The sequence below is a fragment of the Hemitrygon akajei genome, chromosome 25 (assembly GCF_048418815.1).
Source record: "Hemitrygon akajei chromosome 25, sHemAka1.3, whole genome shotgun sequence".
Classification (NCBI taxonomy): Eukaryota; Metazoa; Chordata; class Chondrichthyes; order Myliobatiformes; family Dasyatidae; genus Hemitrygon; species Hemitrygon akajei.
This window is the reverse complement of record NC_133148.1, coordinates 41,298,928-41,321,208: the sequence shown is the minus strand read 5'-3', so window position 1 is coordinate 41,321,208 and position 22,281 is coordinate 41,298,928. Positions and strand designations below refer to the sequence as shown.

The window sequence follows — 22,281 nt, the reverse complement described above, 5'->3', positions numbered from 1 at the left end:
AGATTATATCTCCTGTGGTTGTTTTAAATTCACTGGGTTATCTTTCTCACATTCCTTTTAAACACACTTATTTCCATATTTTTCCTTATGGCCAAGAAGGATATCATTTGGCCCCTCAGCTCACAGTGTAATCTTATTCCACCACGAATCTATTCTCTACACATTCCTATCAATTCTCCCAACCATCAGCACAAGGTACAATTTACAATGACTAAATTAACCTACCAGCCCCTTCGTCTTTGTCATGTGGGATGAAAAGCAGATGATTACAAGGAAAATGTACAAACTCTACTCAGCGGGCAGGTAGGTATTTGGGTAGGTAGTGCTGTGAGAAAGCAGTTCTGTTATCCACATTACTGTGCCACCCATTCAGGTTAAACAAGCAGTCAAAAAGAAAAATGGTAATAATTATCATTGGTTGAAGAGGATTTGTGCACTGGAAAAGGATATCTTGATCAGCTGTACAGAGCTAGTGAGATCCTTTTCTGGAGTTTTGTGTATAGTTTTGCTCTTCTTTGAGGTAAGATGTTTCTGTCATGGAGGGAGTGCAGTTTACCAAGCTGATTTCTGGAGATGGCAAGACCAATGTCTAAAGATAACTTTCAAAATGTTGCCACTGTCTGGTAAACAAATATGATACCATAACAACTGTGTTAACTGTTACGAATGTGGAGCAACTCTGAGGGGCCGAAGGGTGCAAAGTCACCCCCTCCTTTTTGAGAATTGCAGGATTGCTATTATTTCGGGTCTGAGACCCAGGAAATGAGAGAGATACACATCACATCAATAATGAGGGAGAGAGACGCAGAATACACAACAAGGTGGAATGTCTCCTGACACAAGCGGAACGGAACCACTGATTACTGCTATTGTCTCTTGGAGAAGGAATTGTGTATTGAGTACTGTACTATTCATTGAAACCCCTCAGGGGACAGCCAGAGCGGTCCGGTTGAGGGATTGCATCATCCCAACCTGATTGACATCTGAGACCCCGTGAGTGAGAATAAAAGAGGGGTCTGGGGAACACCCCTCAGACACACCAGGAGAAACGTAGGAGACTGGTGGGGGGCTTATGTGTGTGTTCATCCTTGCCTGGGTGGCGAGTCCTCCACGGAACGGTCTAGCTAAAGGACGGATACGGATAAAGACCGTACCAAGGAAAGTCGGCAAGTTATTCTTCTATTTCTCTCTCTCTCTCCAACAATTGCAACACAGCGACAAACAAACAATGGCTGCAGCCTGTATGAACTGAAATGAACTTTAGATTTCCATTGGACAATTCATTATCCCCTAGACAACGATAGAGCTTATTTCTTATTGATTATTATTATACCCGCACTTTTAGGTTTAGTATTGATGACGTATATTATCTGTATATTTACATTGATATTATTTTTGTGTATTTTTACTAACAAATACTGTTAAAAATATTATCATCAAACTCCAACAGACGCCTCTATCTTTGCTGGTAAGTAACCCAGTTACGGGGTTTGTAACAACTTGGGGCCTCATCTCAAGATTTGATACCAAATCGGAGGGCCAGTAAATCGGGCTTTTAAGTCCAAACTTGGATCTGGTTGCGCGGGTAGCCAGATGGGAAACCAGCAAAGATGGACATAGACGAATTTATAAAAAACCCGACTCCGGAAGCGCTAGAGGCAGCCACAAAGTCGGACTTGATAAATATTGCGAAAGGACTAAATCTCGCAGAGGTGAGGTTGTCAATGAAAAAGCGGGAGATGCGGAGGGTCGTAACTCAGCAGTATATTGAGAAGAATGTGTTTTCGGCTGAGGTAGTGGAACAGATCCCTGAAAAGGTACCAGCTAGTGGGAAGGTTCAGTTAGAGTTGGAAAAATTGAGGCTGGACGTGGAACAGAGGAAGACAGAGCATGAAATTAGGTTAAAAGAGCTGGAAGCAGCTGAAAAGGAGAAGGAAAGAGCTGAAAAGCAAAGGGAGTATGAGGAGAAGGAGAAACAGAGGAAACATGAGCTGGACATGGAGAAGTTAAGGCAAGAGCGAAGAGCTCAAGGGCCAGACTGAGAGGAGAGGTTTAATGTTAGTAGGGAGTTTAGGTTAGTACCTCCGTTCAAGGAGACGGATGTTGATAGTTATTTCTTGCATTTTGAAAAGGTGGCAGTGAGTCAGAAGTGGCCCAGAGATCAGTGGGTGGCATTGTTACAAAGTGTGTTAAAAGGGAAGGCACAACGAGCATAGGCGGCGTTGTCTGTGGAAGAGGAGGAGTATGAGAATTACGAGGAAGTAAAACAGGCCATTCTTCGGGCCTACGAATTGGTACCTGAGGCCTATAGACAAAAGTTCAGAACTTTAAAGAAAGTGTGGAATCAGACGTATGCAGAGTTTGCCTATGAGAAGGGTGTGCTCTTGGATCGCTGGTGTGCAGCAGAAATGGTGGAAGAAGATTTTTGGCATCTCAGGGAGTTAATTCTGATTGAGGAATTTAAAGGTTGTGTTTCGGATGATATCCGGATGTATTTGAACGAGAAGCCGAATAAGTCCATATCCGAATTTGCCAGGTTCGCAGATGAATATGCCCTAACCCACAAGACAAAGTTTTCCTCGACTAAGAGTTACCAGAAAGACCGTAGGAATGGTAGAGAAAACCCGCCGGCTGAGGCAGAGATTCAGCCGGGAGCTAGTGGTAAAAATAAGGAGGAAGAAAGGCAAGATGGCAGGAGGGGTCCTGGCTTGACCTGTTTTAATTGTGGAAAGGTGGGGTTATATTGCATCTAAGTGCTTTGCTCCGAGGAAGGAGACAGGAAAAGGGAAAGCAGCAGTCCCTACAGGGTGTATTGTGTTGATCAGTAAATCGACGAGAAAGCCCCAGGTAGATAGAATACGAGAGGGGCCTGAGAAATTTATTTGTGAAATAAATTATGTCTGTGAAAGAGGGAGAAAGACCAGTTCCAGTGTGGATCTAGAGAGACACTGGAGCTGAGCAGTCATTGATTCTCAGTAAGGTACTAGATTTTGGTCCTGAGATGGGAGAGGTAGCTTTGAGAGGCATAGGAAAAGGGACAAAAGTTGTGCCTTTGCATAGGATCATTATAAATTGTGAGCTGGTATCCGGACCAGTTGAAATAGGGGTGCGATCAGAATTTCTGAGAACTGACGTAGACGTCCTTCTGGGTAACGATTTAGCCGGTGGTGAGGTTTGGTCAGCAATGAAGCTGACAAGCCAGCCTGTAAGTGTTGAGGACCCGCCCCTAGGTTCCAAGATCTATCCCGCATGCGCGACCACTCGCAGCATGTCGAGAAAGGCAGCTGAGAAAGAGATTAGTTTAATTCAGGCCAGTATCGATTTGGCTGAGACGTTTTTATCGACTCTGTACCAAGAGGGGTTAGAGGGTGGTAAAGCGGAGAATAGGGAGGTGAAAGAGAGTAAAGGAGAGGAGGTAGACCTACCCTTGGCCAGGAGGAAATTTATAGAGGCACGGAGTAAAAATGAGAAACAGATAAGGCTGTTAGAAGGTCCAGGGTTGGACATGGATGATCTGTTGGGCTTGACAGAACTGTTTGAAGAAGTTGAAAATTTTAAAGGTGTTCCCGATAATGAAATGAGGGTAGTCCTAGATGAAAAGGATGCCATTACCTTGAAGGAGTCTGCTGGGTTGGCAGATGAGGTTGTTTCAGCCCACAGGGTTGAGTTTACTCCGGAAGGGAGTTGCCCAGAGAGTAGCTGGGAGGATCAGGGGAACTTAGAATTTGGAAAGGGGACGGGTATTGAAAGCCTGGAAGAGGCAGAGGTCCCGTTTGAGTGTGTTCAAAATATGGATGCACGTGGTACTGAACCTAGTAATGAAACTCAAGAAAAGTCTGAGGTATCTGATTCAGTTAAAAAGGAATGCAGTCCTTGTGGGTCAGATGGACTTGGTTCAGTGAAGAAAGGGTTAACCTTGGTAATAGTGGGAAGTGAGAATTCCCAGTTGTTTGTGTTCGAAGGTGTGTTAAAAGTTAGTGAGGAGATAAAAGGTGGTGATGTGGATATTATTATTGAAGGAGAAGGGAAAAGTGTAGTTCCTAAGTTGAATGAAGAAAATTTAAAGTCTGGATTGGTGTCAGAAGCAGTAACCAGGCTGAAGAAACAATGGCTTGTTACCAAGGTGCCTGCGAATCAATTACAGTTTGATTTGGAATATAAAGGTGCCCCACGCGCTAATGTTATTCAAGGGTGTGCTATGAAGAGGCAGAATTTGAAATGTTGTTTGGACAAAGAGGGATCGCTTGCAGACATTAAACTGAAAACTAATAAAATGAAGGGTCCTGAAGATAAAACTAATAACTTGCTTAAAAATAAAAATTGTGTGGAAGTTCAGAAAATGGGCTAAGTTTGGAAAACATTGTTGATAAAATAACTCCTATGAAAGGAGCATGCAAAAGCCTATTCCACACTGGTACGCAAGCTAACCACGTGGGAGTTAACTGGAAAAGGGGCGAGGGTTGATGGGATGCCATTTTAAATAACAGGATCTGGTTTTAAGGGATTTTGACAAAGCATGTAAATAATAAAGACAACACCATGGAAGATTGACTGTTAAGTTTGAAAGTAAAATAAAGATTAGTATTTGCATAAACTTTTGTAATATACACGTAAGCTAAGATCACAACTCTTTAGTTTTGTTTTGCTGAAGAAAAGGAATAAACATAGGTGGTTATTAAATTGGAGTCTGATGCTACAGGAATCAATTAAGGTACAAGATATTAAGATATTAAAGGAAGTGACAATGTAATCGCTAACTGTTTGGGTGCTAACTTGAATGTATAACTGTATTACTCTGTAGTGAAAACTCTTGTATTGTGTTAGATTCTGAAATTCTGTAAGACTCTGTATTAGTTAATTTCTACCTGTGGTAAAAATCCTTAGAAGGATGGGGGTGTTACGAATGTGGAGCAACTCTGAGGGGCCGAAGGGTGCAAAGTCGCCCCTCCTTTTTGAGAATCGCAGGATTGCTATTATTTCGGGTCTGAGACCCAGGAAATGAGAGAGATACACATCACGTCAATAATGAGGGAGAGAGACGCAGAATACACAACAAGGTGGAATGTCTCCTGACACAAGCGGAACGGAACCACTGATTACTGCTATTGTCTCTTGGAGAAGGAATTGTGTATTGAGTACTGTACTAGTCATTGAAACCCCTCAGGGGACAGCCAGAGCGGTCCGGTTGAGGGATTGCATCATCCCAACCTGATTGACATCTGAGACCCCCGTGAGTGAGGATAAAAGAGGGGTCTGGGGAACACCCCTCAGACACACCAGGAGAAACGTAGGAGACCGGTGGGGGGGCTTATGTGTGTGTCCATCCTTGCCTGGGTGGCGAGTCCTCCATGGAACGGTCTAGCTAAAGGACGGATACGGATAAAGACCGTACCAAGGAAAGTCGGCAAGTTATTCTTCTATTTCTCTCTCTCTCTCCAACAATTGCAACACAGCGACAAACAAACAGCGGCTGCAGCCTGTATGAACTGAAATGAACTTTAGATTTCCATTGGACAATTCATTATCTCCTAGACAACGATAGAGCTTATTTCTTATTGATTATTATTATACCCGCACTTTTAGGTTTAGTATTGATGACGTATATTATCTGTATATTTACATTGATATTATTTTTGTGTATTTTTACTAATAAATACTGTTAAAAATAGTATCATCAGACTCCAATGGACGCCTCTATCTTTGCTGGTAAGTAACCCAGTTACGGGGTTCGTAACATAACCAATTATTTGGTAGATCACCCTGTTGTAATGCATAGAGATTTGATTGTGTCTATCGTTGCTGTTTTTTTAAAGTTTCCACTACAATTCTCTTTTCAGCGACATGTGTCTTCCAGTGATGATTATTCAGATTATAGTGATGAGTCTGACTATAGTCCTGGAGAGAAGGGATACCGGAAATATCGAGATTACAGCCCACCATATATGCAGGTATGGACAGATTATAAATTGTTGTCATTTTATTTGGAGGGAAGTATGGATACATATATGAGCTGGAATTGAGTATGAAAGGGGAAACAGTTCAGTGATTGTGATTGCCAGAGATCATCCAGCTCAGTCTCAGTACACCTCTACAGGAGTTCCTCAGCACAGTGTCCAAGAAGCAGCCTTCAACTGGTTTATCACAATTCCTCACAAATGAAGGAGCCTACATATGTGAAAGCTACACATTTTTCTAGCATGGACTAATAAATTACAAGTAACATTTGCAGCACAAGAAGTGTCAGACTATAATTATCTCCAACAAAGGAGAGTTTAAGAATATACCCTTAACATTTAGAAACATTACCATTATTAAGTACCCCACTGTCAATAATTAGCGGATCTCCACTGACCCAAAGCTCAGCTGAACCCGCTGTATAAATCCTGTGGCTACAAGGACAAGTCAGAGGCGGGGTATCATGCAGTAAGCAAACCACTTCTTGTACTCTGAGGCTTTCTCAGCACTTGGAATACTTTTAATTTGGTTGGATGAGTGCAGTGCCAACAATTTCTGAAGCTCCACACCATCCAAGGCCAAACAGCCCCCTTGATTGTTACCTGATCAGCCACCCTCCACATCCATTCCCTTTGCTGCTAACGTGCAGCGACAACAGTGTTTATAAAAATGCACTCCAGGCTAATGCAGCAACACGTCACAAAACTGCAACTTCTACTGCAAGAAAAGGACAACGGACAGCAGACACATAGGAATGCTCGTCTCTCCAGGTCCTGCTCGAAGTGGCACACTATCTAGTATATCATAGGTCCTTCATCACTGGGTTTAAATCCTGGAACTCCTTTCCCAGCAACTCTGTAGGAATACTTTCACCAGAAGGATGACAATTATTAGAGAAGGTGACATTTAGGAATGGATAATAAATGATGGTCTTGCCAGATCCTGAAAATGAAAGGAAGAAAAACCTTATGGGATGCCAGGTAACCTCTAGACCAGGGGGTCTTAACCTGGGATCCATGGACCCCCTCGGGGTCTGTGAACTTGGAAGGGAAAATATTCATATCTTTATTTTCACTAACCTCTAACTGAGATTTAGCTTTTCCTCCGATTTTAAATGTAGACAACAAGCTGCAGTAGTATTAGCAGTTCCTGTGACTTTGTCACCAATGGAGGTCACAGATATTTTCATATCATATTACAGTTGTTACAAACATCTTAAAATATCCTTTATCATTCACCACTACTTGTTATTTAATGTATTAATGAAGAAGCACATTTTTTATGGCATCATAAATTTGTTTTTTTTCTCAGCAATATTTTTATTGGTTTTTTAAATCAAGAAAGCATAGTACAAAGGAGGTTTGTGCAGTACATAACAAATGTAACAAATGTACAATTCACATGTGTGAAAGAGATGCACCCATAGTACAGTTATGCTTTGGTTATAAATTTGTTTTTAAAAATATTTTGATAACTGTATTTCAACATAATTGGATTCTTTTCTAATCCTATGTATTTTATTTTATGTATTTATATGCATGATTCTGAGAAGGGGTCCATGGGCTTTACCGGACTGCCAAAGGGTCCATGACATATAATAGGTTACGATCGCCTGCTCTAGACCGTAGAGGAGTACAGGTTGAGTAGAATTCAAGCAAAAAGCAAAAAAGACAAACCTGAAGATGCATCTCTTTTGTAGGATTATTAAAAGAAAAGTCAAAATTGAAAGAGTGGTATCTCACATTTTGATAGTGTGTGGGCTGGAAGCATCAAATTTTGCTTAGCTATATTACTGTAAATGTTATGTTGTGTTCAACAGTGCTTAACCTCTTACCAATATTAACATCATTGCTGTTGAGAATTGGTTCTCTGCCTTCAGTACTAAACTGAATTAAACAGGATCAGGCTATTTCGCTCAGGATATTGCTGTCAATCTGCTGTGTACTCCCACTGTGGGATTGGATGTGAACATACCAACCACATACCATTATGCTTTGATAGTTGAACATTTTTTCTGATTTTCTTTCAGTCTTTCAATTAATTACTTGTCTTTTGTTTACTTAATCCAGCCACCTTATCCCCCATCTTCAGGGGCTCCTTTGTCAAAGAAGACCTACATGAAACCAGAGAAGATGAATTACAATATGTATGAGGAGTATGAAGATGAACAGTATATTGACTATGAGGGGGTGGAGGAGGAGGAAGTACCAGATGAGGAAGACGAAGAATATGATGATTTTGCCAAAGAATTAAGCCAGTATAGGAAAGCAAAGGAGGCCTCTCAGCAACAGCAACAACAACACCAACAGCAAAGCCATGTGCCTATGGGACACCGAGGACATGGAACATCAGGTATATCTGGTAGGAAGATGAACTCCAGTGTTTTAACATTTTCTGTTCTTTTCCATCTGAACCTATGGAATTGACATTTTTGGGATATCTTATTGTCAATCAATGAGGTCATTCTTGATTAATCAATTAATTCTGAATCCTCTTGAGAAATCTGTTTCTATTGGGAGTCACTGGATAATGATCATCACTGCAAAACCCAGCCATTTCTTTGTGCTGCTCTTTACTATAGAAATGCTGACATTTCCGTGTTGTGACATGCCCGTGTTTTCAGCCCTGCCTCTATCTAACCTTCATCAGCCCAGCAATTCTCAAGATTTATGGGCCTTTCCAGTTAAAGATCATCCTTTGCCTTAATTTAGATATTTGCAGATCAATAGCCAAATAAGATATCTCCCTAAACCATTGACGGTACAAAACAACCCACATGGAATTCTGGAGGAACTCAGCAGGCTAGGTAGCTTCAATGGAAAAGAGTAAACAGTCAACATTTTAGGCTGAGACCCTTCTTCAGTCCACAAGAAGAGCCTTGGCCCAAAATGCCGACTGTTTACACTTTTTCAAAGCTGCTGCCTGACCTGCTGAGTTCCTCCAGAATTTTGTGTGAGTTGCTCTAGATTTTCAGCATCTGCAGGTCTTCTGATGTGTGTGTTACCATTGATGGTAATTGTTTTGGAATTTCTGCAATGAATCTTTATGCCTTTCTGCTTTGAGAACTCTCTTAAAAAAACCTCCACCACCTGTCCTGGTAGATGTTTACATGGCCTTGTGCCATATCTCTCTGGATAATTCACTAAGATACAGAAAAAACTTTAGCAGCAAAAACTCGACTGGATGTTGCTGTGTTTTATTAGTAGTTCTTCTCAGGGTTTATGAACAATGTTTATTCTTGTAATTACTTGTAAGTTTTGCAATGTCTATGAGAATAAGGGTTTGCTGTTTGAGTTTTGCTGAACTCAGATTTGGTACAGTGGAAGCATTCAAATTCACTTATCAGAATGAAATACAAATAAATCTCCACATGGTTAGCATCAGAAACATAGAAACACAGAAAACCTACAGCACAATACAGGCCCTTCGGCTCACTCAGCTGTGCCGAACATGTCCTTACCTTAAAAGTTAAATTCTCATTGAATATTCTAATTAACCTTTTCTCATCTCCTGTTTTTAACTGCAGGTCCTATGCGAGGTGGTGGGAGAGGTCGCGGTATCAGAGGGAGAGGAGGCCGAGGAAGGGCCCGTGGACGGGGTGTAAGAGGAGGCAGAGGAGGAGTTCATGGTCAGAGCCATGGGCCAGGGGCAGGGCATGGACCTCCAGAACATGGACCTCCAGATCATGGACCTGGGTCTGCACATGGGCCATCAGGGCAAGGACCAGGACATGGGCCCCCTAGCCATGGACATGGACCTTCGTGTCATGGGCCCCCTCCAAGCCATGGACCTTCAGGACATGGGCCCCCTCCAGGCCATGGATCTGGGCTAGGTCATGGACCCTCTCCAGGTCATAGTTCTGGGCCAGGGCAAGGGCCTCCAGGACATGGTCAGGGGTCAGGACATGGACCTGGCCCAAGTCATGGGCCTGGACCAGGATATGGCCCTCCTTGTCATGGACCTCCAGGGCATGGACTGCCAGAACACATGATGGACCCTCCAGACGATTGTGAACATGACCTTTATGATGAAGATATGCCGGTAATTATTTTAAATTCTTATTCTGTTTATTAAGATAATGTTTGAGATATCTTTTGTAAGATAAGGGAATATGTAATAGAATCTGGAGAGTAGATGGTAATTTTGTGATGAGGATAGAATTGGATGTTTGTAAGATTGGTGTGAAAATGTGGTCTTTGGTGTGGACTTGTTGACAATGACTGTGAGTAGCTGTCTCCAAAGAGCTAAATGCTGTAAAAGAGTCAAGCCATTTGCGGCTTGGTTCATTTCTGAATCTGTACTTCCAAAAGTGTTTTTATTAAATAAAGTCTGAACGTGGAAAAGACCAAGGAAATTATTATGGATGTTGGAAGATTCAGATGAACTATTCCCCCTCTGTGCATACGTGGCTCCTCTGCAGAGAGAGTTAAGTGCACCAGCTTCCTGGGAGTTCACATCATGAATGACCTCATGTGGTTCCTCAATATCACCTCTCCTGAATGAGAAAGCACGGCAGCGCCTCCACTTCCTGAGGAGATTGAGGCAAGCGAGGCTCCCCCAACCCCCATCTGTACAGAATTTTACTGGAGCACCATTGAAAGCATCCTGACAAGCTGTATCTCAATCTATTACGAGAGCAGTAGAGCATTGGTCCAAAAGTCCCTACAAAGACTGTGAGAATGGCTGAGAGGATCATAGGGGTCTGCCTGCCATCCATTGGAGACATTTACCAGGAGCACTGCAATGCAAGGCACTTAGTGTTATCAGGGATCCCACCAATCCATCGGGTATCTCTGTGACTTTCTACCATCAGACAGGAGACTCTTTTGTATAAAGACAAGAACGGTCAGGATGGGAAACAGTTTCTTCCCTCAGGCCTTTAGGCTTCTGAACTCCCTGCCGCTTCGCATTCAAAGTGTCACTGGATAATTTTTGATTCATGCACTTTACGTTGTTTATCTGTGTGTAATTATTCTGTAGATTTAATTCTTACTTTCTTGGATTATTGCCTGTTATATGTGTGTTATGTGTACTATTGTGTTTTATATCCTGGTCTGAAGAAATGTTGTCTCATTTGGCAGTATACATGTATATAGTTAAATTACAATAAATTTGACTTGACTTGAGTTAATCCAGCAGCACTTCACCTGCCAATTCTGCCACCACCTCTCTAATAACTATCATCATTCTTGCACTTGGTTATCTAAAATCCTAATCCAGGATGCGCTATGGTGTCCCGGCTGGATCACACGGGGAGGCACCTCTTTGTCTGGAATATATCTACTAAATCATCCCAGGTTGAGTAATCAAGTCATATCGGCGGTAGAGAAATCATTGGAGAAGATTATTAGAGTTAGGGTATGCATGGATTTATCGGAGTAGTCAAAATGGCTGTGTATAGTAGAGGTCATGTCTTACAAATTTGATTGATTTTTTTTTTGAGGAGGTGATGAAGGTCATTGATGAGGATAGGACAGTGAATGTTGTCTATGTAGCTCTTAGTAAAATATTTAGCAAGGTCCATCATGCCAAGCTACTGCATAAGATTAAGGCAGAGTGAATACTTAATGTGGAGGATGTGGAGACTTGGTAGATGGGATTCAGTGTTGGCTTGGCCACACAGACAGTGCAGTGACGCAGGGTGTTATTCTGACTGAGGGTCTGTAACCAGTGGTGTTCTGCTGGGATCAATGCTGACAAACTTTTGTTTGTGATTTATATAAATGATTTGAATGGAAATGTAGGTGAACGAACAACTCAACATTTGGCAGAGTTGTGTGTAGTGAGAAAGGTTTGTCAAAGGATCCAGTAGCATATAGATCAGTTGAAAATACAGACAGAGAATCCACAGAGAGAAGTTAATGTGGACAAGTATGAAGTGTTGCATATTGGAAAGTGAAATATAAGATGAAACTGCAATAAATGGCAGGACCCTTTGGAATATGGATGTACAGAGGGACCTCAGGGTGCAAATACTTAGGTTTGTGTAAGTGGCAGTACTAGAGGAAAGGGTGTTAATGAAGGCGTACAACATATTTGCCTTCATCAGTCAGGGCACTGAGTATAAAATTTGGTAGGTCATGTTACAGCTGTACAGTATAAGACTTTGGATAGGTCACATTTGGAGTATTATGTGCCATTATGGTCACTGGATGTGGAGATTATCAGGATATTGCCTGAATTTCAAAGTATTAGTTATAAGAAGAGGATGGACAAACTTGGATTGTTTTCTCTGGCTTGGTAATCTTGTAAGTATATAAAATGGTAAAAGGTGGAGATAGTTAGTTAGAATCTTTCTCCTGCATGGAAATGTGAAATACTATAGGACAAAGATTTAAGGTGAAAGAGAGGAAAGTTTAATGAAGATCAGTGAGTTTTATTTTTCCACGGAGAGCGGTAGGTGCTGGGGAATGTGCTGTCAGGCGAGGTGTCAGAAGCAGAGATGACAGCAACACTTAAAGAGGCATTTAGACAGCCACATGAATAGGGATATAGATGATGTGCAGGCTAATGGGATTAGTTTAAATTGTCATCTTAGTTGACACACAGATACCAGTGATATTAAACCTGACTCAGAGACATCATGGTTCCTGTGGTCCATATTGTACAAAACATTGAACAAGAAAGTAAGTATTGTGCAACTTGATTCATGCCTTTTAAATGTTTTAATGTATTATGTACAGTGACACCAGTACCAGTACATTTTGGTCCAATTAAGCGGCTGCTCCAATTAGCCCAAGTTTCATGGAAATACTTAGAAAAGCACAAAATAGACAAACTGAGTAACAAATTATGTTTTTTAGATAAAAAAGAACAAATTAGAGCACTATCTCTAATTTATACTATAGAACTGTATAATTTCCTAATGGTTATTCTTGGAGGAATTTATCCAGTGTATACTGCCATGTTCTTTTGATTGACTGTAAATGAACAAAATCAGTACAGTATGTAGTGCAGATAATGAATTACCTTCATACAATTCTTTCAACAATAGCATTCCTCAAATCTTCATTTTCATTGTAACACTCAAGACAATTTGTCATTACCTTTCAGATCTTCGTAGTTCCTAACTTGTTGAAATAGTGAAATCATTTCATTTCACTCCTGGCTGTTTCTGGCATCTCCAAGCCTAAGTGGCTTGAAACTGCAGTGAGCAGAACAATTCAGAATTGTCTTACTGATTATTTCTCGTCAACTATCAGTGACAAAAAATCACGGGTTTTTGAGCATAAGCACATGCAGCTGATGCTATTTAAAAACTGTTCACTCTAAGCATAGTGTAGTGTCTAACAGCTACGCAAATGCGTATGACTGAGGTTAGGTAGAAACTGTTCGGCATGTCTCCTGTCCCAGTTAAGCAGCATAATGTCCCAAATAAACAAAGGAAACCCCAGCTATTTTCGTGACTTAAGAGTGGCCCAAATAAGTGGCTTCTCTAAGTGGATTAATGGCCCAATTGGCTGGAATTCACTGACTTTTCCTTTGCATTATCCACGGAAGTATTTCATTCCCTCCCATTGATACCCCTATTTGATCGAGTAGACTGTTTTACTCTGTGTGTCTCTTTACAGTAGCCAGTTTGTGCCAGAAGACAGTTGGTAATGAGATTGTCATCTGTTTTAATTTTGCTCATTAAATATTAGTTAGGACATCATGGAAAACTTCCCTGCTTTTCTTAAAAATTTTCCTATAGAATTTCAGAAAAATGTGGCCAAGACAATTAAAATTTCCTCAGAAATGTGAACACTTAACAGTGCAGAACTTCCATATTATTACAGCGAAGGGACAGCTTGGATTTTTATGTTCAGGCCTGCAGGATAGAATTTGGATTCATTGTTACCATCTGAGCTGAGGCTGACATATGTAATGGTGGATTTATATCTAGGCATTCTTGCCAAACATTTCCTATAGACTGAGCATAAGATATTAACTCGTCTAAAGAACTTGTTTCTCTCTTCCAAACATTCTGTAATTAGAGTCATAGAAAACTACAGCACAGTAACAGGCCCTTTGCCTATCTAGTCCATGCTGAACCATTTACACTGTCTAGTCCTTTTGACCTGCACCTAAACCATCCATTTACTTATCTAAACTTCTCTTAAACATTGAATTCAAAATCACATTCAGCACTTGTGCTGGGAGCTCATTCCACACTCACCACTCTCTGAGTGAAGAAAGTTTCCCTCATGATACCCTTACACATTTCATCTTTCAGCCTTTACCCATGGCCTCTAGTTGTAGTCTCACCCAAACTCTGTTGCAAAAACCTGCTTTAATTTACCCTATCTATACCCCTCATAATATTGTATACCTCTATCAAATCTCCTCTCAGTATTCTACACTCTAGGAACAGAAGTCTAACCTCTTCAGTCTTTTGTTATAACACAGGTCCTCCAGTCTTGGCAACATCCTTGTAAATTTCCTCTTTACTTTTTCAACCTTACTTACATCTTTCCTGTAGGTAGATGACCAGAACTCCACACAATATTCCAGATTCGGCCTCATCAATGTTTTTATACAGCTTCAACATAACATTCCTACTCCTGTACTTAATAGTTAGTTTGATTTATTAAGACCAATGTGCCAAATGCTTTCTTTACAACCCTGCCTACCTGTTATGCTGCTTTCAATAAATGATGGATCAGTATTCTTCATTTCAATTCTTCATCTAATCATAAAAACTGCAGTTTTTAAATTAAGTTTTGTAGTTCATTCAATTTGCATACTGCATGTGCTTGCTTAATTTTGATTTAAACATGCTGTTTTAGGCTATTGAACATGTTTATCTCATTTACTCCATGACAGACAGTTTTTGTTATGTCTTCTAGAACCTTGATGATGGAATGCGTATGAGGAGCATGCATGATCATGGTCATCAGCCATGTGCAGAGAAGAAAGGAAAAGTACTTTGCAAGTTCTTTGTGGAGGGTAGATGTTCAAAGGTGAGAAATGTCTTGCTAAGCTGAGTAACTGGTACTTTTGAATTGCTATGTCAATGTATTGTACAGTCAGCCCTCCTTATCCGCAGATTCAACCAACTGCGAATCGCGAAAACCCGGAAGTGCTCTTCCAGCACTTGTTGTTCGAGCATGTACAGACTTTTTTTCTTGTCATTATTCCCTAAACAATGCAGTATAACAACCATTTTACATAGCATTTACATTGTATTAGGTATTCTAAGTAATCTAGGGATGATTTAAAGTATACGGGAGGATGTGCGTGGGTTATCTTGCATTGGAATCGAAAAACATCGGAAGTTCTTTTATTAAGTAAGTCAGAACAGGTACATCCAGTATTATTTAGTGTCAGTTAGTCAAACGTTTGTCTTAGTATATAGTATATATTTTACCTTTCTATGTATATAAAACACTTAATGTATGTTTCAGCGCCGGGCTTGTGAACAGAAGTTCTCGGGACTCAGGACAGATCACTCCCTAGTGCGCTTTCCACCGTGCCGGGTTGATGTGGAGGATCAAAAACTCAAAACCTAATAATTAAACCACTGCGTTGCTTAGTAATAATTGTAGCTTTCATCGGGGCAGAGCCTTTCTCACTTTATCCTTTAAAATTGTTCCGATCGTTGACCGACCTAGCCTAACGCTTTTCCAATGACCAATTGCGTTTCACCTCTTTCCGATCACTTTATTATTTCCACTTTATTTTCAATTGTGATCGTGATTATTTTTGTGAACAGAAACACTGCGCATTCAGAGCTCTGGCGCTGGGTCTTAATGTCCACCGCTCTGAGACAGGTTAAATAAGGTCTGGGGTTCCGCTGGGTCCTAAGGTCCACCTGATTGAGAAAGGTTGAATAAGGGACTTGAGCATCCGCGAATTTTGGTATCCACGAGGGGTCCCGGAACCAGTTCCCTGCGGATAAGGAGGGCCGACTGTAGTTACTGATATTCAGTTAATTCTGTATTAGAAATTAGACTGAGTAAATGTTTTCTAAGGAAGTAGTTTGACTTATTTTATTAATTTGCATTCATTTTCTTGGAAACAGTTCATTATTTTAACTAATTCACCTGGACAACATATTTTGTTTTTTTTTGCATAAAATATTTTTGTTTTATACTATTTCTCTGTTGGCTAAGGCTACAGGTTATTAAGTTCATGATTCTGTTTTGCCAATATGACTAATTAGGATATGCAATTGACTTGATCTTCAGTATTTCTTCCTTTTATTAAACACTAACATCCATATGTCTTCCTCAAGTAATGAGTATTGAATGCAAATCCAATTCTTAACATTTGACTAATTTTTATTGCAACACCAACAAATTACATTCAATACAACCGGTTGCCGATTACATTTTGACTGTTCAACCCAGCCACCCCCAACCCTCATCCCTACCCCCTCTCCACCCTCTCTCTCACCCCCACCCCTCTCCCCTCCACCAACCAACTAAATAGTACTGCATATACAGACAGAGCATTCCTATTTTAACAGAAGATCTTTTAAGTTAGATATCAAATTTGTCCACATTAAGATTGTGTTTGGTCATGCATCATTTACTCTTGCTGATGATAATCCCAGGTAAGAAATGTCCAAAAAGCTCCAAAGCCAGTGAGTACTTGAAATATCATGTTTCCAACGCTGGACTACAATCTTCTTAGCTGCAGTCAGGCCTGCCAGCCAGATTTTGCATGTTTTTTCCAAAAGGGAAAGGTGGGAGTCATCATTTAGTCATCATGTACAGTGGGGGTCCATTGATAATTGTACCCCCGTTAGTTCTGTAAGAGTACAGATAACCTTCCCCCACAAACCAAAAACCCCTGGACATTCCCATACAACATGTATAAAAGAGCCAACAGTTCCATGGGGGCAAAATGAGCAATAGTCCCATTTGATGTCTAATTCTCGGTGTTAGATATGCATTATGACAAAATTTTAAGTGTATATACCGATGATTTGGGTTTTTCTAAGCACTGGTAACATTATCCCAAATCACATCCCAGTTTAAGTCTTGTCCCAATTCAGATATGTCCCTATCCCAGGCTTTCATTCCTGTTGTGGGCATATATTTCTGGGAGTTTAAATTATCATAGATATATGACACTATTTGTCTTGGAGCACTCTGTATCCAACTTAAAATGGGATGGTCCTTTACATCTGACCGCCAGGGAACCCCATAGGCTTTACAAGCTGATCTTACTCTAAAGTAGAAGAAAAGAGAGTGTTTATCAATGTTATATCGAGATACCAGTTCTTGAAAGCTAAGGATAGTACTTGTGCCCCCAGTGTCACTTTTTGACCATATTTGATAAAACACTGTTTATATTCTTTTTGTCTGGTATGCTTTCTTAGTGATATTCTGTTCCAGTTTCAACCACATCTTTACCAAAGGCACCGGTTCATAAGAAATTAGGAGCAGGATCACTAAGCCTGCCCTGCCATTCAATACAATCATCACTGATATACCCAAATCCTCATCTCCCCTTCTGTGTCAGCTCTTTTGGCTCTTAGTTCCTTGATCTTTGAATGATGCATTGAAGATGCAAGGTGATGATTAATGCCATGGGCAGTGGTGCCAGGATTGATCCCATCAAAGCAATTATTCATATTTTTAAAACTAGGCAACGAGGTTCATGGCAAAGTCACTTCTGTGGTTTTGCACAGAAGTTATGGTTGTACAGTAACTAGAAGGGCAAATATTCTCCAGCAATGCATGTCCAGATTATAGTATTTTTACTTTGTCCATACAAGATGGAGAAGAAATGGAAATATGAATCAACTTTTATTTTGAAACAAGTTGGTAATGCAGTTAAGGTTTTAAAAAAATCTAACTGTGGAGATATTGACAAGAAGATTCAAGCAAAAACATTAGTTGTAATTATATTTGCTCCCAGCTTGAGTTCCATTATAGTCCACTTACAGTTTAATTGGCTGTTTTAATTTCAAACGGTAGCTCTTGTACTCTTTGGATGCTTGTTCAAGTGTATGAAATTTATGTTCAATTAGTTCAATTATAAAGGTTTGGCTTTCACATGTCCTTGAGCATGAATAGCAACTGATGCTGCTCTGTATGTGCATGTAGCTTGTAACACTCAGGAAGTTTTAAATTAGATAAAATGACTGTCTCAGTTTCCTCTGAATTATTCAACAACCATTCCAAAATCTAAAATTCTCAATTCACATCTTGAGTGCAAGACCACTATGGTTTCAACTTTTAATTTTAGCCACAATAGAACCCAAAAAACTTACTTAGATGTTCCAAATTTTATATTTGCCCGACAAATATAACATTAGCCTTGCATATGCTTCAAAAATATGTTTTTCCAGACTATGAGAATATGATGGACAGAGTGTTGGACCAATGACAGTTGATTGTGAATACAGATTAGAACTCGGTTTAGAAATAAAACATGAAATTGTGAAATACAGGTGGCTTCAGATGACTCCGAATGTACATTGTTACTCTGTTATCATGTAAACTAAGTCGATTAATTAGCCTAAAGTGTTTTGTAATAGCAGAAACATAGCTTGTATTGCCAAATAATGATGATAAATGGGAAGAAAAACTTTTCCAAACTGGAACAAAAAAAAATTAATTCAAACTATTGATACTGGATACAAACTTGTTCTAAAATTTCAAGTATAATTTCAAGTAGTTTTGCCCGTCTTTGTTGTGCAGTGAAGATTGAAATGCATCTGTCTAAATCTTAATTTTTTACTGCAAATTCTGTAATTTCACAGTTTACTTTATCTTTTGAGTTTCTTAAAAAATATGTTCAATTCCGTCTTTACTTGCACTCAGTTGACATACTTCTTCATTGTAAACATTTGCCACATTGAGAATTTTTCGAATGTTTAGGTACATTTGAAAGTGGCAATATATTCAGTGTATTCAATGTATTCCCCTCTTTCTACAGGGGGATCAGTGCAATTTCAGTCATGATTTGGGACCACCAAGAAAGCGAGAGCTCTGCAGATTTTACTACAATGGATTTTGCGCTAAAGCAGAAAATTGTTTGTACATGCACAATATCCTTTACTGGTGCTGAACTGACAGTATGATTCTTTCCTGTTTTTATTCAGGCTGCTGAGGAAGGCAAAACTGATTTTATGAACTTGACGGCATAAACACTAGGGTGCAGTGCACGTCAAAGTTAAATCAAACTTAAAACCAAGAGAAACTTAAGAAGTACTTTGATAGTAATTCTTGCACATCAGATAAATTGATGTGATAATGATTGATGAAGCAATCAAAGGATTCAAAATTTACCTTCCATTGACAGAGTAATGCACTTTTTAATGTCAAAAATCCTACATTTTGCCTCTATTTTCTTGAAGTTGTGACAGGAAAACTTATCCTTCAAGTGTTCATTGTACGGAAATGTCATTAAAAATGAAGCAATCATTAAAATGAAGCTCATTACTTCATTAAAATGAAGCTTATTACTGAATTTAAACCCTCAATGGTATGCTAAACATCACAAAAGTATAGTGGGAGGCTACATACTATACTCTAAATCCAAAGCTTTGGTTTTTCAGTAATCTTAATCATCTTTTGGCCTGTACAATTTTATCCTTGATCAGGTTAATGATATTATTTACAGTCATGCCAATATTTGGCTTTATACTATTTTAATCAAAGCAGAACTTATTGGAATTTTGTTTACTACTTGCAAGTGAATCATTTGATTCTGAATACTGGCTTTATTAATCATGGCCCTGAGTGCAGATGTTATGTTGCAGTTATACAGAATGTGTGAGTCCATATTCAATATTGTGTTCAGTTTTGATCATGCTGCTATAGGAAAGATATCATTAAGCTGCAAAGAGTACAAAGAAGATTTATGAGGATGCTGCCAGGTCACAAAGGACTGAGTTTTGGAGAGAGGTTGGGCAGGTTGGGACTGTTTTCATTGGCGTGTAGGAGAACAGAAATATATCACATCATGAGGAATGCAAGTTGGGCCAGTATTTACTGTCTTGGGAATCATGAACTAGAGGGCGTAGGCTTAAGGTGAGAGGCGAAAGATTTCACAGGAACCTGAGGAGCAATTTTGGTTTTAAGTCACTTTAAGGAATGAGCTGCCAAGGGAATTGGCTTAGGCAGATATTGCACATTAACAAAATGTAAAAGTACTTGGACGGGTACATGATTAAAAAGGTTTAGACCAGGGGTTCCCAACCTGGGGTCCACAAACCCCTTCCTTAATGGGGCATGGTATAAAAACAGTTGGAACCCCTGGTTTAGACAGACATGTGCCAACCAATGGCAACTGGGACTAGCTTAGAAGGGCAACTTGGTTGGCAGGGGCCCATTTCTATGGTATATGATTCTTTGACTCTGGAATTATTTTTGTCTCAATTTTCAGTCCAGCATCTCAACATACGCTAATTAAGCCACGTTTACTCTTTTTTGTGTAACCTCACTCTTACAGGCGTATTTACACTCCCGTGATTCTCCACCAGCCAGCTACACAATCGGTAAATTACAGTTGCTAATTAATCTAATGACCAACATGCCCTTGGGATTTGAGAGGAAACCCACTCAGTCACGAGAACTTGTAGCCTCCACATAGATAGCACCAGAGGTCAGAATGTAATCCCAGTTGCTGTGGCTGTGAAGCAGCCCTGTGGAGTATTTGGTAGCATTTTGGTTAAACTACTTGTGGTGGAAAATGTTATTGTCTTTTCATTATTATTATTATCTTTAACATTTTTTACATGAATTTCCTTGCAAGTTCTTTCATACGACAGGTAATTGTTACCAGGGAGATGATTGCAAGTTTTCCCATAGGCCTCTAACCGATGAAACCAGGGAGCTACTGGATAAGGTAATGGAAACTCAAGATTTTGTATCCCAGTTTTCTCTTGTCATCTGGGATACTGTGATGGAGAGCACTCAGTAAATGCACTCCTTACACACAAACATTGCCTTGTCATTCTGCTGTCCGTTGCACTGAGCGTATGTACTTCAGTGTCATCCCTGGTATATTCTCATAACGGTCCCAAACCGAGCTGCTGAGTTCAGGTTGGCTCGGCAGAAAATTCCATTTTGTTAGTAATGGGGATGTGTAAGTATGGGTATATATGTTTTGAATACTGTATTTAAGTTAGATACTTCTGCTTATTTTATAATAGGATTGTAACTACACTGTGTGGTGCATAATAGTCTAATTCATGTGTAGTCTTAAGTTAATGTTGTTTGCTAATTAAAGATTGTATGTCCTAGTGCCAAATAAAATGGAGCTCTTCGCCCTCAGTAAGGAAGAGAGATAGGGGCTGCCAGGAGAGCACACTGGACAAAAATAGTACGGAGCTAGTATAGTTTTCTTTTTGTAAATATTGGCAGTTTTCTTTTCACTATTTTCACTAATTTTGTAAGTTTGATTTTTGAAGCAAATAATAAACACCCTTGCACTAAAGTGCTCAGCAACTCCAGCCATTTTTCCTTTGGTCATAATCCATGTACCTAACAGATATAGGATGGCAGCCTCTAGTATCTTGCTTGAGTGATCATTTGCTGGTTAACCTTGTCAGCAGATTATTTTGTTGGATGATGGATGGTGAGGCCAGGGTGTGGAAACACTTCTAAGCTTTGTTTTATCTGTCTCCAAGGTCCACCTAGAAGCACATTAACCAGGTGATCACTGAATAAAGCAATTTATTCAGTTGTAGTTCAAAAGCAAGAAAGCATTGGCTGAAATGGTAGATTCATATGAGCTTGCAAAAGTGAATTAAATAATTACATGGAGTTAAAAGTTAAAAGGCTAGGGAAGGGAGCTGTTTAGATAGGTTCTTTAAAACTTCTGTGCTCTTTCATCCATAATTCTTTGAATTGGTGATTATACTGTGGGCTTCACCTTTCCAAACAGATGTTAGCCAGTGAGGCAGAAGCTGGTGCAGAAGATGAAAAGGAAGTAGAAGAATTAAAGAAGCAAGGAATCACGCCTTTACCGAAACCCCCACCTGGAGTTGGGTTGTTACCCACGCCGCCTCGACCTCCAATGGGACCTCCTTCAAATATGCCCAATGCTCCACGGCCACCGATGATGGGACCACTGCCTCCAGGCCCTCCACCGCCTGGTCCTCCACCACCAGGTCCTCCACCTCCAGGACCCCCACCACCTGGACCTCCATGTTTACCAGGTCAAAAGAAGATCCCCTCTCTCTTTGAGATTGTTGTTCAGCCTACTCCACACCTTGCCCATAAAATGGGAATGAAGTAAGAGCACTGATGAAGTTTTGTTTTTAATTGTTTTTATAGTTAAACAGTTTTTATGAGAAAGTAATTTTTATAAAAAACAATTTATGTGATAATATTAATAATTGTTCATACGTAAAAAGTAAAAGTATTTATTAATAATTGTGTG

General features: G+C 39.9%; 1 protein-coding gene across 3 annotated transcripts in view; it reads left to right on the top strand.

The window, feature by feature from the left end:
• Positions 1-22,281, top strand: part of zc3h4 (zinc finger CCCH-type containing 4) — a 45,061-nt gene that overhangs the window by 8,463 nt on the left and 14,317 nt on the right. For 2 of the 3 annotated variants that reach the window (XM_073029380.1, XM_073029379.1), the window contains exons 3-9: positions 5,838-5,948; positions 8,025-8,316; positions 9,482-9,996; positions 14,784-14,897; positions 18,829-18,942; positions 20,635-20,742; positions 21,784-22,133. In XM_073029380.1, the coding sequence (XP_072885481.1) occupies positions 5,838-5,948; positions 8,025-8,316; positions 9,482-9,996; positions 14,784-14,897; positions 18,829-18,942; positions 20,635-20,742; positions 21,784-22,133 (1,604 nt within the window). The remainder of the gene's footprint in view (positions 1-5,837; positions 5,949-8,024; positions 8,317-9,481; positions 9,997-14,783; positions 14,898-18,828; positions 18,943-20,634; positions 20,743-21,783; positions 22,134-22,281) is intronic. The other variant, XM_073029381.1, reaches the window with a different exon arrangement.